The 12,815-nt window shown below is 45.8% G+C and overlaps 1 protein-coding gene across 3 annotated transcripts in view; it reads right to left on the bottom strand.

The window, feature by feature from the left end:
- Positions 1–8,906: 8,906 nt before the first annotated feature.
- Positions 8,907–12,815, bottom strand: part of CHN1 (chimerin 1) — a 104,087-nt gene continuing 100,178 nt past the window's right edge. For all 3 annotated transcript variants that reach the window (XM_087731871.1, XM_087731870.1, XM_087731872.1), the window contains 2 exons: positions 12,621–12,726; positions 8,907–9,835 (listed from right to left, as the gene is read on the bottom strand). In XM_087731871.1, the coding sequence (XP_087587997.1) occupies positions 9,664–9,835; positions 12,621–12,726 (278 nt within the window). In that variant the 3' untranslated portion in view covers positions 8,907–9,663. The remainder of the gene's footprint in view (positions 9,836–12,620; positions 12,727–12,815) is intronic.

Below are 12,815 nucleotides of genomic sequence, written 5' to 3'. Positions count from 1 at the left end.
CACACTAACTTTGTACTCGGGATTGCGCGTGAAGCCAAATTCCAGATTTTCCTGCTCAGCAGTATTCAGGATTTGACAGGAGTTCAAAACACCACACTCAAGACAGTTGGGGGAATATCTTCGTAAACACACAACACAGCAAAGGGAGCGATGTAAGCGTAACACAAGCAGTGCAGGAGCAAAAGCAGTACAAGTAACAGCTGCATAAGAGAAACTGGCGTTGAAACAAAGAGCAGAGTTCCAGCTTAACGATTCTTAACAAAGCCTAGTTTTCAGATTAGCCTAATTGTGAAATTTATCCTCCTAGCAGATGAAGGCCATGTCTACACTGACTTGTCATGTAGCCCTCGAGATTGCATTTTGTTTTCAAGCAAACAGTCTGCATTCACATATAAAAGCTTACAGCGCACTGAAGCGCAGTGTGGCAAGTGGCTCTGTGGTGCTAGCAGCCTTTTCTGTCCCGATGCTACGTGTCATTCTGTCCAGCGTCCAGCCAATCCATACTGCCTTCACTAAGAAACAAGAGAATACTCCATGTGACCATTTCCCTTGGTCAGTTTTCCTGGCTACTTTAGGTAATCGATTCCAAAAACTTTGATATCTTTCCTTTCTTCTCTTCCTGTGCCCCCTGCACTTGCAGGTCACTGGTGATGTACTGGGATGGGTATTGGGAGGGATGCCACATGGACCACTGGCTCTCCAGGAAGGTTATAGCAGCAGCAAGAGCCTCAATTCTCTGACTGCTTCTGGCATACTCATGTGCCAGCGTAATGAAGGAAAAAAAAAAAAAAAAGAAAGAAATCAACATGTCACGTTTTGGTACACAGACCATCAGTGCCATCCAGCAGAGATAAGCTGAGAGAAGATGGGTGGTGAGGCACTGGAACAGGTTGCCCAGAGAAGCTGTGGATGCCCCATCCCTGGAAGTGTTCAAGGCCGGGTTGGATGGGACTTTGAGCAACCTGGTCTAGTGGAAGGTGACTCTGCTGGTGGCAGGGGGGTTGGAACCAGATGATCTTTAAGGTCCCTTCCAACCCAAACCATTCTATGATAAGATAACATTTACAATCCTAGGTTCTTCTTAGTATCTCTAACTAAATATAAGCAGTCTAAAAAAGAACCAAAGAAATGAAGAGGGGGGTTTGGGCCATTTAAATCTTTCTATGACACAGAGGATACAATTTCCATGTACATTGCAAACATTCACCAGCAGACAGATTAGCTACCTTCTGTCCCATTACAAAATTAACTTATCTACAAGAAGCAGGCAGGGGTAGGGTGACACCATGCTGGCCTCTTTCAGACCACTAAGGGAGGCAGCAATGAACAGTGCCAGTATGCCCACACTGCTTCTGTGTGGCTTCCCTACCTACCAGCAGCGACAGTCACTTGGGAAGCTCTCAGCCAGCACTGTTAGGTGAAGCAAAGGGTTCAGTTTGTTACCTTCACCTCCCAAAGCGTATTTGGCTCTTCATTTGTGATACTGAAAGGAGTCTTTGACTGGAGTGCAAGGAAGCTTTGGGGGGGGTGGGGGTGGTTAGCTAGGTCAGAGCTCACTGTTGAAGTTATTCATAACAGAAGGACAGTTGGGTGTAGGTGCAGTGGCAGATTAGTTTTCTGTTCTTAACCAACACTATTAGTAAACTGACATGATGGCTTAGGAGTGAGGCTAAACCTGATACCAGAGCTGCAGATGGAAAAAGGAACATTAGCGGGGGTTTTCCTCCCACCAGTGCACGAGAAGGAGAATGTCAGATCCCTCCTAACGCTGGGAGAGAGTTCCAACCCAAGGATGGACACAGACCATGGAACAAGCCAGCCCACGCTTTCCACAGCAGTACCTCCAACTCCTTCTTTAGCCTCCTCTGCTGCCAACATCCTCACCGGGCAGTGCCAAGTCGTTTCTTTGCTGTAACTTCAGACCAAACCTTCTTGATTTACATTACGGAGAGAGAACTTCACAGTAAGGCGTGGGCAGACCACAACTCTTCCTCCAATGAGGGGGCATGAAGGAGCTGTAGAGACTCAGCATTGCACCTTATTTGAAATGATTAAGAAGGGTGAGCATCTGGATTGCTGCACGTGGACTATGGTTGGGGTTTTTTTGTTGGTTTGGTTTTTTTTTTGGGTGGGGGGTGTGTGTTTTTTTAAAAAAGATTGAAAACCAATGCATCTCCTGTATTGTAACACATTTGGAAATGATGCCTTTTCCCTGAAAGGCAAGATTATGTGTGGGTTGGGGAACTACTTCCAGGAGAAGTTCACAGTTTTCTGTGAGGAAATGGTTTGCAAGTGTCATTGTAACTCACCTAGAGAACAGCTTGCGACAGATGCTACAACTCCTCCACATGTATTTGATTATTGGCCTCTGCCTACTTTAAATAAAGGTGCTCATCTGGGCTTTGAACCTCTTTTGTGAGGTGTCTTGTACTGCGCCACGTTGGTGATGTCTAAACCACCTTGCAGCAACCTCAGTGTACCTGAATTCCAGTAGTTTACTGGAAGATGTCATGTGAGTGTTGTTGCATGGTACAAACAACATACGTCCAGCATCATGATGCTGGAGAACATGAAAGGGCATAAAAGAACAAGAAGCAATTAAAGGAATCTCTTCCCTTCCCGTTTTTGAGAACAGAGTAGCTGCTAGAGATGAGCAGTGAGCAACAGCATCATGCTGTGCTAAATTCTGGGTTTACCGAGTGATCCTTCGAGTAAGCTTTAGGATACACCACCTTATGAATATTAATCTACAAAATGAGTAAACAGTTTGGACAATCCTATTTGCATTACTGACACAGTAATAAGGCATGAAAAAAAGAGGCAAAGAGAAAAAGCTTAGCATTCAAACTCCAGGCTTGATAGCAAGAAACAAAAATTACAGGCAACATAGTGCTTGAATATGAATCCTGGCTGGCTGCCAAATGTATTTTTCAAAACAATGCCTAATTGCCTCAGGAAATACATTAATCAAAGGCTCCCAGAGGCCTAGGAACCATTTGCTCCAATCCACTGAGGCAGAGTAGCAATAAAGACCTGAGTAATACAAGGAGCTACGCATGTCCTTCAGACAAAATACTTACATGACAAATAGGAAAGGATACCTAACTAAAAGCTCTTAACAAATTTCTTGAGCAGCTTATTGACATCACTCTTGGGAGAGCTCAAATAAGAAAAAATCGTAGTCTGACCATGAAACCAGCCACCGACATTAGAGAAGTTCACGAATCGTGCTGTCCAAATTGAGATATAGAAGGTGGCATCAAGAAGAGTATCTCTGTGGTGTGGCCCAGATCCTATAGAGGGCAAATCAGGCCAGCATGAAGAAATGATCAGTCGACACAAGGGCTCTGGAGAACTGTATAACCCGAAATGCCCGTGGGCAGAGGAAGAGTGTGCTGAAGAACTGAAGAAGAGCTGGATCACTTGATGCATACATAAGGCTTCCTCCTCTTGGCACATAAGCCCGGGGCCCTTGGATTCCGCTGGAGGCAGAGCTCACAGCGCTAACCAGCCCACTGCTGCAGAGAGGGGATGCCAGGGAGGTTTGCTGGAGGTGCAACAACAAGCCCCGCACCCAGCTTCTCACACCCTGCTCTCAGGCACGTGTCCTCTGCCGTTTACTTACACTCTTGCTAGCGCGTGGCCAAAGCAGAAGGCACTCTTGCCTTACATGGTTTGCTCAGCAATCACTTTAATCCACAATGCGTTTCCTAGCCCTCCTTCTGTCGCATTACATAAGCTTTCTAGGGCTGATGTGCAGTTGCTAAGCAGTAATTTTGCATGACTAAAAAAGAAATCCATGATTGCTAGGTTCACTAAATGTTTTTTTTCCCTTATTGCAATATAATTATAGCTATAATAAAAACATTGCAGAACATTGATCAGCATGCAAAAATTAGGTCAGGAACAGAGCGAGTATATCATTGACGCCTTTTAGAAGCCTTTACTTCTTCCTTTGCCATTGGAGGGGGAAGGGCAGGAAAATTTTGGTATGGCATACAATCATAAATAACAGGTTTTTCCATCCTGTCAGCTCATCTGGCATAAACAGAAGTTCACATTCTTGTTTCAGAAGGCAGCTTGCTTCCCTCATTGCAGAGCTCTCCTAAAGCCTCGTCACGGGCTCCCCGCATACGGCCTCAGCACACAGCATTTTTCCCTCTGCCCTGCAGTCTGAAACGGGGATGGCGATGCATGCCTCCGGCAGGGAGCTGGAGGCAGGCACGGCCCCCACCCAGGGAAGGAGCCTTGCACCCAGGCCACACATGGGGACCACACGTGCTGCTCTCCCGAGGGGTGCATGCGTCCTACACATGCCAGGCTGCCGTGCATCGCTGCGGGTCCACTAGGATGGAGGCCTGGAACAAGGGGCACTGTGCCCAGCCTGCCTCCAGCTGGGACATCTTTCCCACTGAGATGCAGAGGCCTGGCCCAGCTGATAAGAGGTCAAGTAACCCTGTGCTAAAACCCTGAGGTAATTCACTGCTGGGACATTTTCCTGAAATTACCACAAGATTCTTTTTTTCCCTTTTCATCCTAAAGCTCCTAATTATGCTCCCAAGCACTGCCCTAAATATCTTTTCCCCCCCAATAGTTCTGACATTTAACTTTTACTAGATATACATTTTAAACAGTTATTCACTACCTCCATAATTTTAAATAATTTTGTCTTCCTTTATCCACATTGAAGACTTGCATTCCCTCATACTCTGTGCAAGTTCCTTGACTGCTGCCAACTTGTACTTCTTGCCAGTGCCCCTCACTTCTTCCTTAGAAGTCTGAGGAAGAAGTTTTTTTCAGTTTAATCCCTTCTTTCCCATCTTTTTGATTGTGGCCAACTGCCTTTTGATAAGGTGTTGCCCGTGAGGTGGCTCCAGCGTCTGGCCAGCCCCACATTGTGCTGTAGACACATATCCCGCAGCACTGGAGACAAGAAGGTCAACCCCTGAACTAGAGATAACATCCATTCATCATGGAAATCAATTTGTTTAGAGAACAAACCAACTTAGTGATAACCTTTACTTTTTATAGACCTATGTTACTTACTGTATTGTCATTTAACTAACACAAATACTAAAAATACTGGTTTTCTGCATTTAATTAAAAATTCAAATAAATGTAACTTAAATCATGTAATTGCTTATATGCCCATGCAAAGTATCTTCTTGGTTAGCAAAAAAAAGCATCAAATTTACTGCAAAGACAACATTTATTTCTGCACTACCTGCTTTAATGGTTACCACTCAGGAAAGATCAGAGTTTCATTGGCATAATAACAAAAACAAGATTAAAATGGAGGCTTTGCCTACATGCTTAATGGAAAAATCATAATTAAATTAAAGAGATCAAAAAAAAAGTCAAGCAAGTATTTCATGGATTGTTGGGGTCCTCCATTCCACATTCCTGTCCCTAATGCAGCACAGGACCTGTGTATTTGAACCCGAGACGCACGCTCTGCTGGGTGGAGGGGCAGTTTTGTCCCACGTCAGGTGAGCAGCATGGTTATCAGACACCGTCAGCCTTAATTATTTGAATATTGAGATTATTTGGTGTTAAACATATTCTGAAGTCTTATCATCACTTGGCATGCAGTTTCCATCACATCTCATCAGAATTTGAGACTCAGGGAAAATAAAGTGTGCTTATTACAGCAGGGACTCGGCTGCCTGACCCCTAAGCTCCCATGGCTACTAGCTGCAGGAACTCCTCATTAGGGAGCTCCCAGGGGAGGGGGTGCACAGGAAAAGCTATGCTTCTTGAGCTGGGTTTTGGGGGGGTGGGGTGGCGGGTGTTTTGGCCTTTTTGTTTGTCTTTTTTTTTTTTTAGATGCTCAGCAGACTGACTGCTATTCTCTCAGCAGTGGGTCCCCATTTAGGTTTTCTCCTTTCCTTTAGGAACTTCAATGATCATAAGTCACTTATTAAACTCTGCTGGGAAAAAAAAGGCATCTCCAGCTGGAGACCAGCACTTGGTAGTAGTAACAAACCTTGTTTGCCCTGCATGCATTGGAGAGGTTGACCATCCCCAGAGTGAGTCTAGGCTTGCTATTTTGGGTGCTTTTTTCTTTGACTCTGATCCAGCTTTACACCTATCATCATTGCTTCTAAAGGCAGTCGAAAGCATCTGTGAAGCGAGAGGAGCAGCCATTACTGTCAGCAGCACCCATCTGCGCTCCACTGAGACAGAGGAGCTGGATATTTCACACAAGGAGAAAATGTAATTATCCTAATTACTCCTATTTACTACGTGCTTCCTGCTATACACTTCAGAAGTGGGACTTCAACTACCTGGTTCAGGTTTGCTTGTGCAGCAATGAGCAACAGCGAATGCCTTTGCTCAGGTAAGCCGAGTGCTCCTCTGGCTGCCAAAGGACACCGGGTGCCACCGCCCGAGCTGCGGAGGCAGAGCCGTGCCCTTTCTCTGGCCATGCCCGGTATCAGCTACTGCCGGGTGCTTTGAGAAAAGGATGCTTTTGCCTCGGCTGGCTGTGGTAGCATTAGGCGTCGGGGACAAGCACGTAGCAGGTAGTGCAGACACAGCAGTGCAACAAGTGGGTCAAACATGTGCGTGCAAAGCCTTGCCAGCATTATTTAGAAAAAAACCCCAACAACTATCTCCTGATGATGTTAGGAGTAGAACCATGGGGGAGTGCCACACCAGGGAGCTGACTGCAGAGGTAGGGCCAGCCAGAGCCACGGAGTCCCTGCGAGGTACCCTGGAAGGGAAGGCAGGAGTGATGGATGGCCTGAGGACTGGGATACACAGGGCCATTAGGCAACACAGGAGTGAAGAAACGCATCGCACGCTGTCGAGGCAGCAGGGGGAAATGCAGTATGTTTAGGAGTTGGCTTGGAACAAGGTAGCAATGAACATACATGGCTGCTGGAGGGTGCAGGGCAGCTGTGACTGGGGAGCATACAGGCCATTGCTCCTGGGCTGGGGGGTGGGGCAAGACTGTGGTCAAAGGCATCCAGTTTTCCAGCTGGGTCAGTTCATTGGGATAAATAAAGCAACAACATGTACTAATTAATACATGAATTATAGCAGCAAGTCACTTTTAGTGCTACAGAAGATATTAAAAAAAAACAAACCAAAAAAACACAGAAGAAAAGGATGATACTTTAGATTCTCTCAAAACTGCCCCCTGCTCTGCCTCTCCAGCAGCTCCCAGCAGCCTCCCAGGCCACAGCAGTGCTCCCCACATGCTTACCGGCACAGACCCCTGGCTTCACCCTTTCCTTCCTGGGATCCTTCATTCCCCACTTCCAGGGGAGCTGTAGGAGAGAGCTGCTGCTGCTGCTGCCCCCTCCCCTCCCCTCCTCTCCTCTCCTAGCTGGGCACATACGGGAAGGGGTGGGATACAGGGAGGCACCTTATTGCTGACAGGGAGGGAGCGCAGCTGGTTGCAATTGCTCAGGGATTATTCCTGCTCCTCCTCTGGATGGTGTTGGCTGCCTGAGAGGGGGGAAAGGGTGAAACCTCCAAGCAGCCCAAGAAGCCTCACCTGGCTGCTCTCCTTTGCGGCTGGCATTAGGGAAGGTGCCCAACCAAAGCATCTCATTAAGTCTTTCTTCCCTGCAGGTCCCACACTCACTCACTCCTTTCTCCTTTTTCCCTTCTTTTATTGCCAGCCCTTCAAACTGGGTGTTTTGCCAGGCCTTGCCTCCCCAAGGGCAGCTACGGCACTTTTCTGGGACCTGCTGTTTCATTCTCACACCTCTTTTCTATCCTTGTTTACCCTGGTTCCTCCACTTTGTCTTGTGCCATGGGGTTCTGCTTTCCTTGATAATCAGACATTTCCACTGTTTGTCAAAATTAGGCTCCAAAGCATTCCTTGGAAGTTTTGAATTGAGTCAACGTGCCATTTGCCATTGATCTTCTCTGATGTTAGTATTTTCCCATGCACAGGGCAATGAAGAACGAGAGCCAGGTAGGTGACATGGAGACACCGTTCGGTCACAAGCAATGCCGCTGCCTCGGCTGCTGCACCCGGCTGCGGCAGTGCCGCCAGAAACCCTAACAGGAGAGGCAGTGTTTAGAGTTAGGAGGATCACAGCACAGAGAATTCTCATAATGCCAAACCAAACTCACTGGGAATACCATTTTTTTTTTTGGTCAGAAATTGTCGAAATAGAGAAATTAACACTTGTAAGGACTGCAAACCATCCCAGTGTGAAACTCGATGTGCACCCACCCAGGAGTAGCTACGCCACTGGGGCGGAGGTTTCTGCCACGCCAGGAACACTGCTGGGGCCAGACCGTCAACGGATGGAGTGTCTCCCTCAGAGGGGCTGCAGCAAGGCTGATGACAAGCGATATTTTATGCGTTGCTTTATCAGAGCAAACAGAGAAAATGTTTGTAAGTTTTTGTCGTTTGCCTTTCACATGGCGTCACGGTTGAACCCCAGTGGGCAGCTGAGATGTTTGCAGGGCAGGCCACAGCGCTTGCACCAGCGCTCAACACTTTAAGCGCAAAGCAAGTGTTCTGTCATGTGTTTGCATTCGAAATTCAGGGGTGTAGCCACCTCCTCTGGGCAGCTGCAACTGTGTTATGGTAAACTGCAATTCCAGTTCGTATATAGGTAATTATAACTATCTATATATATATAAAATCCGAAGTAGCAGATGGCTTGACAATACTTTTTTGGTTTGTTTAAGAGTTCTGAAGCATTCTTGAGAGGCATCTTGGACAATGAAGAAAGAATTTTTCAAACTAAAGAGGAATTTGTGGGAACCTTAGCAAAGTGTCAGGCTCCAAAGTATTTAGATCAGAATGGTCTTGTCAAAACCCGTAAAGCTCTAACGCACTTCTTTTAAGTCAGAGGTTGTTCAGGGTTGAAGTGCCAATGTAAAACATGAAAAAAACAGTATTTTTGAAACATGTTTGTTAAGTAAAAATAAATACCTTAGAGTTCTAAAAGCAAAATTTAATAAATTAATATATGCATGCCAGATAAAAATACAAAATTACAATTGAAATAGCAATAATAATAAAGGAACACTGCTCAGCATTGCAGATTTCACTGCAACCACCATAAACATCATGGAGAATTACTTAAAGTAACATTTAAAGTACACATTTTGTTTCTGTTAAAAACAAATTACTATATGATGAAAAAACTGAAAGAAACCCAAGAAGAAATCAGCCCCAAAAGTGGCAGAGAATGATATGAAATGTCAATAAACTGCCAGAGGCTCCATTTCACATCAGTTGGCCTTCTTTTTAGTATCAGAAACCAATTACATAGAACATAAAAGCAAATTCACAACAGGTTTACACGGAGAAACATGCTGAATTACAATCACAAACTATCCAGAACAGAGATGCTGCACCAGTTCAGTTGTTTTCTTCATGGAATGAGTCTCACCAGAACAGGGAGAACAGGGAGCAAATCATGCAATAGCTTTAGGCTTTTTGTTTTTTATTTTAACATGATAAACACCCAGGATTACTAGTACTGGAAAGTATGTGTTAACCTTTTTTCAACATCAGCTGAATGGCACTACAGAAACGACAAAGAGTTCCTTCATTTTTATCCTGAATACATCGAAAGCTCTAGCAAATATGGAATTCAGCGACAAGAGCCATTAAATTACTTTAAAATATTCCTTCATCCATAGAACACTGTTGCTTCCTTTTTTATTACAAAACCCCCAAAATATTCAAAATAAAATGTCTTCATTTTTTATAAGCATCTCCACCACAAGTCTCTGATAACGGATGTCATTCAATGCAGCCATCGCATCCAGTTCTGGCGCTCTCATAAGAGTTGGTCCAAAAACTATGCCCAGATTCTCTGCACTCATCAGATTTTCCTTTTCATGGAGCGTTACTCTGTAAAAAAAACGACAGTGTTTTTCACATTCCTGCGGTGCCAAACGATGCCTGCATACGCTTGAAAACCCGGGAAACTGGACAGAAGTGTGTGCCTCTCCCCAAAGCCTAGGAGATGCCGCCGTTTCCAGCAGGATATATTCGGAGGCGTCGGGTGGAACACTCAGAAGTTAGCGAGTGCAAACGCTGTGTGGGTTTACAGTGAGTGAGATGTCTCTGTCCTCCTACCGCACACACGGACCATGCTCACTTGCAGCAAGGGTTGGTACCCCGTGGCGAGGGAGGGGGCTGAGGGGTGAATTCAGACAAATCAGAACAATTTTGCTTTTGCTCTTTATAGTGGCACCATTCGGAGGCCGTTCCTATGGGGAGCAGACCGTGTTTGCTATTACGTTAGCAGTTTTAGGGTCACTGGAGACGTGCTACTGTGCCTGCCCAGGTGGGATGCTGCCCAGGTTGCCCCAGTGGCACGGCTCCACATGGTCACACTGCTCCTCTCTTGTGCATATGATGGCAACGGGGGTGAAGCACATCGCATGTGAATTCCCTGCCTTTAGGCACTACAGGCTAACCGTGCTAAGCTGGACGCCTGCTTCTTCTTCAAGACAAATTATGTCCTGTGGCGTGTACTAAAAAAAAAGTGAATCATCACTTTGGGATGGCTTCGAAACCACCAGGGTCTCGCTGTAACCTCATTTGCACAGCAAACCGAGCAGGTCATTAAACCTGTGCTCCCACAGGCCCACCTCCACCCTTCCCTCTTCTGGGGTCCTTAGCAGCTGCCAAACAGCCGAGCCCCCAGCTCAGGGAAGCCTCCCGCCACCTGGTTCCCATCTGCAGAGGAGGAGGAGGTGGGGAGGCCACGTTTTGCTGTTCTACAGGAATTCGACCTGTTCAAAGCTGTGGGCTGAGGCCCTGCTGCAGGGCCGGCTTGCAGGCCACCTCCAGAAATGTAATTTGCCCAAGAATTATATCTACGGGAGAGGCATCCTCTGCCGGGGCTATTGCAGAAACACGTCTGCTCAGCAAACGCCAGAAGGGTCACTGCCGCCCAACCACGATGGTCTCTGGGGTCATGGGATGGTATTTCTTAATGCGGGCTCAGAGGCAGCTTGTGCTCTCCCATGCGGCGTGGGCGGGAGGAGGACAGCCCGCCCGGGGTATCCTGACACCGAGTGCGCCCATCGCTGCTGCCCGCTGCAGCAGATGCAGTACACACAAACGTGCCTCGAAGCCTAAGCTTCTACCTTGGCTTATCCTGGTGAATTGCCTCGCTCAAGGAAACACATTTAGATTATGCAAATGTTTTAATTCACACTATGGTTTAAAGAATCCATAAGGATTCTCAGAAACAACTAAGAATCCAGGGACAGTAACTGAAAGAGTCTGGCTAAATTATTTCTCTTTTCACCACTGTGGCACCTTGCATTGCACGGAGAAATCCTTTAGTATATAAAATAAATTCAAGATTTTTCTTCCTTTTTTTTCCTTCTGCCTTAATTTTTAAACAAGTCAGACTAATGTTTCCAAGCTGCTGTGTCTTCAGTTTGTAATTATTCCAGACAAAGGAGCTGTGTCTGATTACCTGAATTCAGCAGCAAGACAACAGCCTGTCAAGCACCACAGCTCTTTTTAGCAAATGTATTAAAGGGAAGTTTAAAAATGAGTGAATTTTGTCACCCTTCTACCTTATCATTCACCTATACCAGAAATACAATGTGCAAAAGTGACTTGCTAACTAGAGCAGCAACAGCTACTCTTGAACAGGGTAAAGAAAAATTAACTTCACGCTTCACAAGCAGTAAGGTGGGTTTTTTTGTTCACAAGTCTCTCATCCCTGTGTCTGTTCTAAAACATCCACTAGAAATGCCATTGAAATAAATGGACAAATCAGGCAGAAACCCTGTAGCTGAATTTTGCCTGAGGCACTCAGCAGAGTCGACATATTCCTTCTTGTAGAACTATAAAAGGAAAATAAAAATAAAAGAGCTTAAAATAAAGTCTTTTTCTAAGGAAAGGGAATGATTCTTACATATTGACAGTAAGTTCATGTTACCTGAGAAACTAAAATGGATACCCTAACATGCCACATTGATTTTTTTCCCTACTTTCCTGAAAGAAATAGAACTTGTGCTGTTGTACTGGATATTCATCCATCAGTCTCTCTCTAACAATTTTTCAGCCTACTGACCAACTTCAGTCATATCTGGGGGAGAAGGAAAAACCTCGGACAGAATTTGTGCTCCTACGTTTTTGAGAAGGTGGCAGGTGGAACGAGGGGCTGCATGCTGATGAGGAATGACTGGCAGCCCTCACCAGACGTGTGGCTGGAGGGCTAATTAACACTGCGCCTAATTGGCCTCAGCTCAAGCCTAGTGTGTGTCATCTTTTTTAGGGTGTCAGGGATAACCAGGTTAGACAAGACTTGGCAGGAAAAGACACCAATCTATAGCCATTAAGCCGTATTAGTTCCTTGACCAGGGAGTGACTTATTACTCCTAGGGGTACTAAAGGCTTTTTCTGCCATAAATATTCACTGTAACTTAAATGTAGTGCAAATTTGTTAAGCAGGTGACTTCTGTGCTTCAAAACTGTGGGTTTTTTGACTTGTGTCCTTCAAGTACTTTGTGAGTGCTTTAAGTGGGATAAAAAACAGTGTGCAGAGTGTCATTCCCGGCTGCAGTCCGTCCCCAGAATTTGGTGGGCCAGATTTTTCTGGAGGCCCTAACATGGTCTTTGCTAAAAATGAGTTTGGCTTCGAGTTCTCTCCAGCTAGTCCACCTACCTCTTCAGATGTGCCATGAGATACCGTAATGTTTCACAGTGTGCAGGCGGCAGCAGTTTCAGCGCCTCATGGAGAATTTCCAGCTGTTCATCCGGATCGGTGGTTTCTGAAACACAGAAGTTCAACTGTCACTGCATGTACAGCCAGAATTCACGCACAGAAGGACAAGAACGGTGGCCTGCAGGGGAGACAGGG

Source organism: Nipponia nippon, unplaced genomic scaffold (assembly GCF_047370975.1).
Source record: "Nipponia nippon isolate SJK-2023a ecotype South Korea unplaced genomic scaffold, ASM4737097v1 scaffold_5, whole genome shotgun sequence".
NCBI lineage: Eukaryota > Metazoa > Chordata > Aves > Pelecaniformes > Threskiornithidae > Nipponia > Nipponia nippon.
The sequence above is the reverse complement of the archived record's forward strand: the minus strand, read 5'-3'. Positions and strand labels throughout refer to the sequence as shown.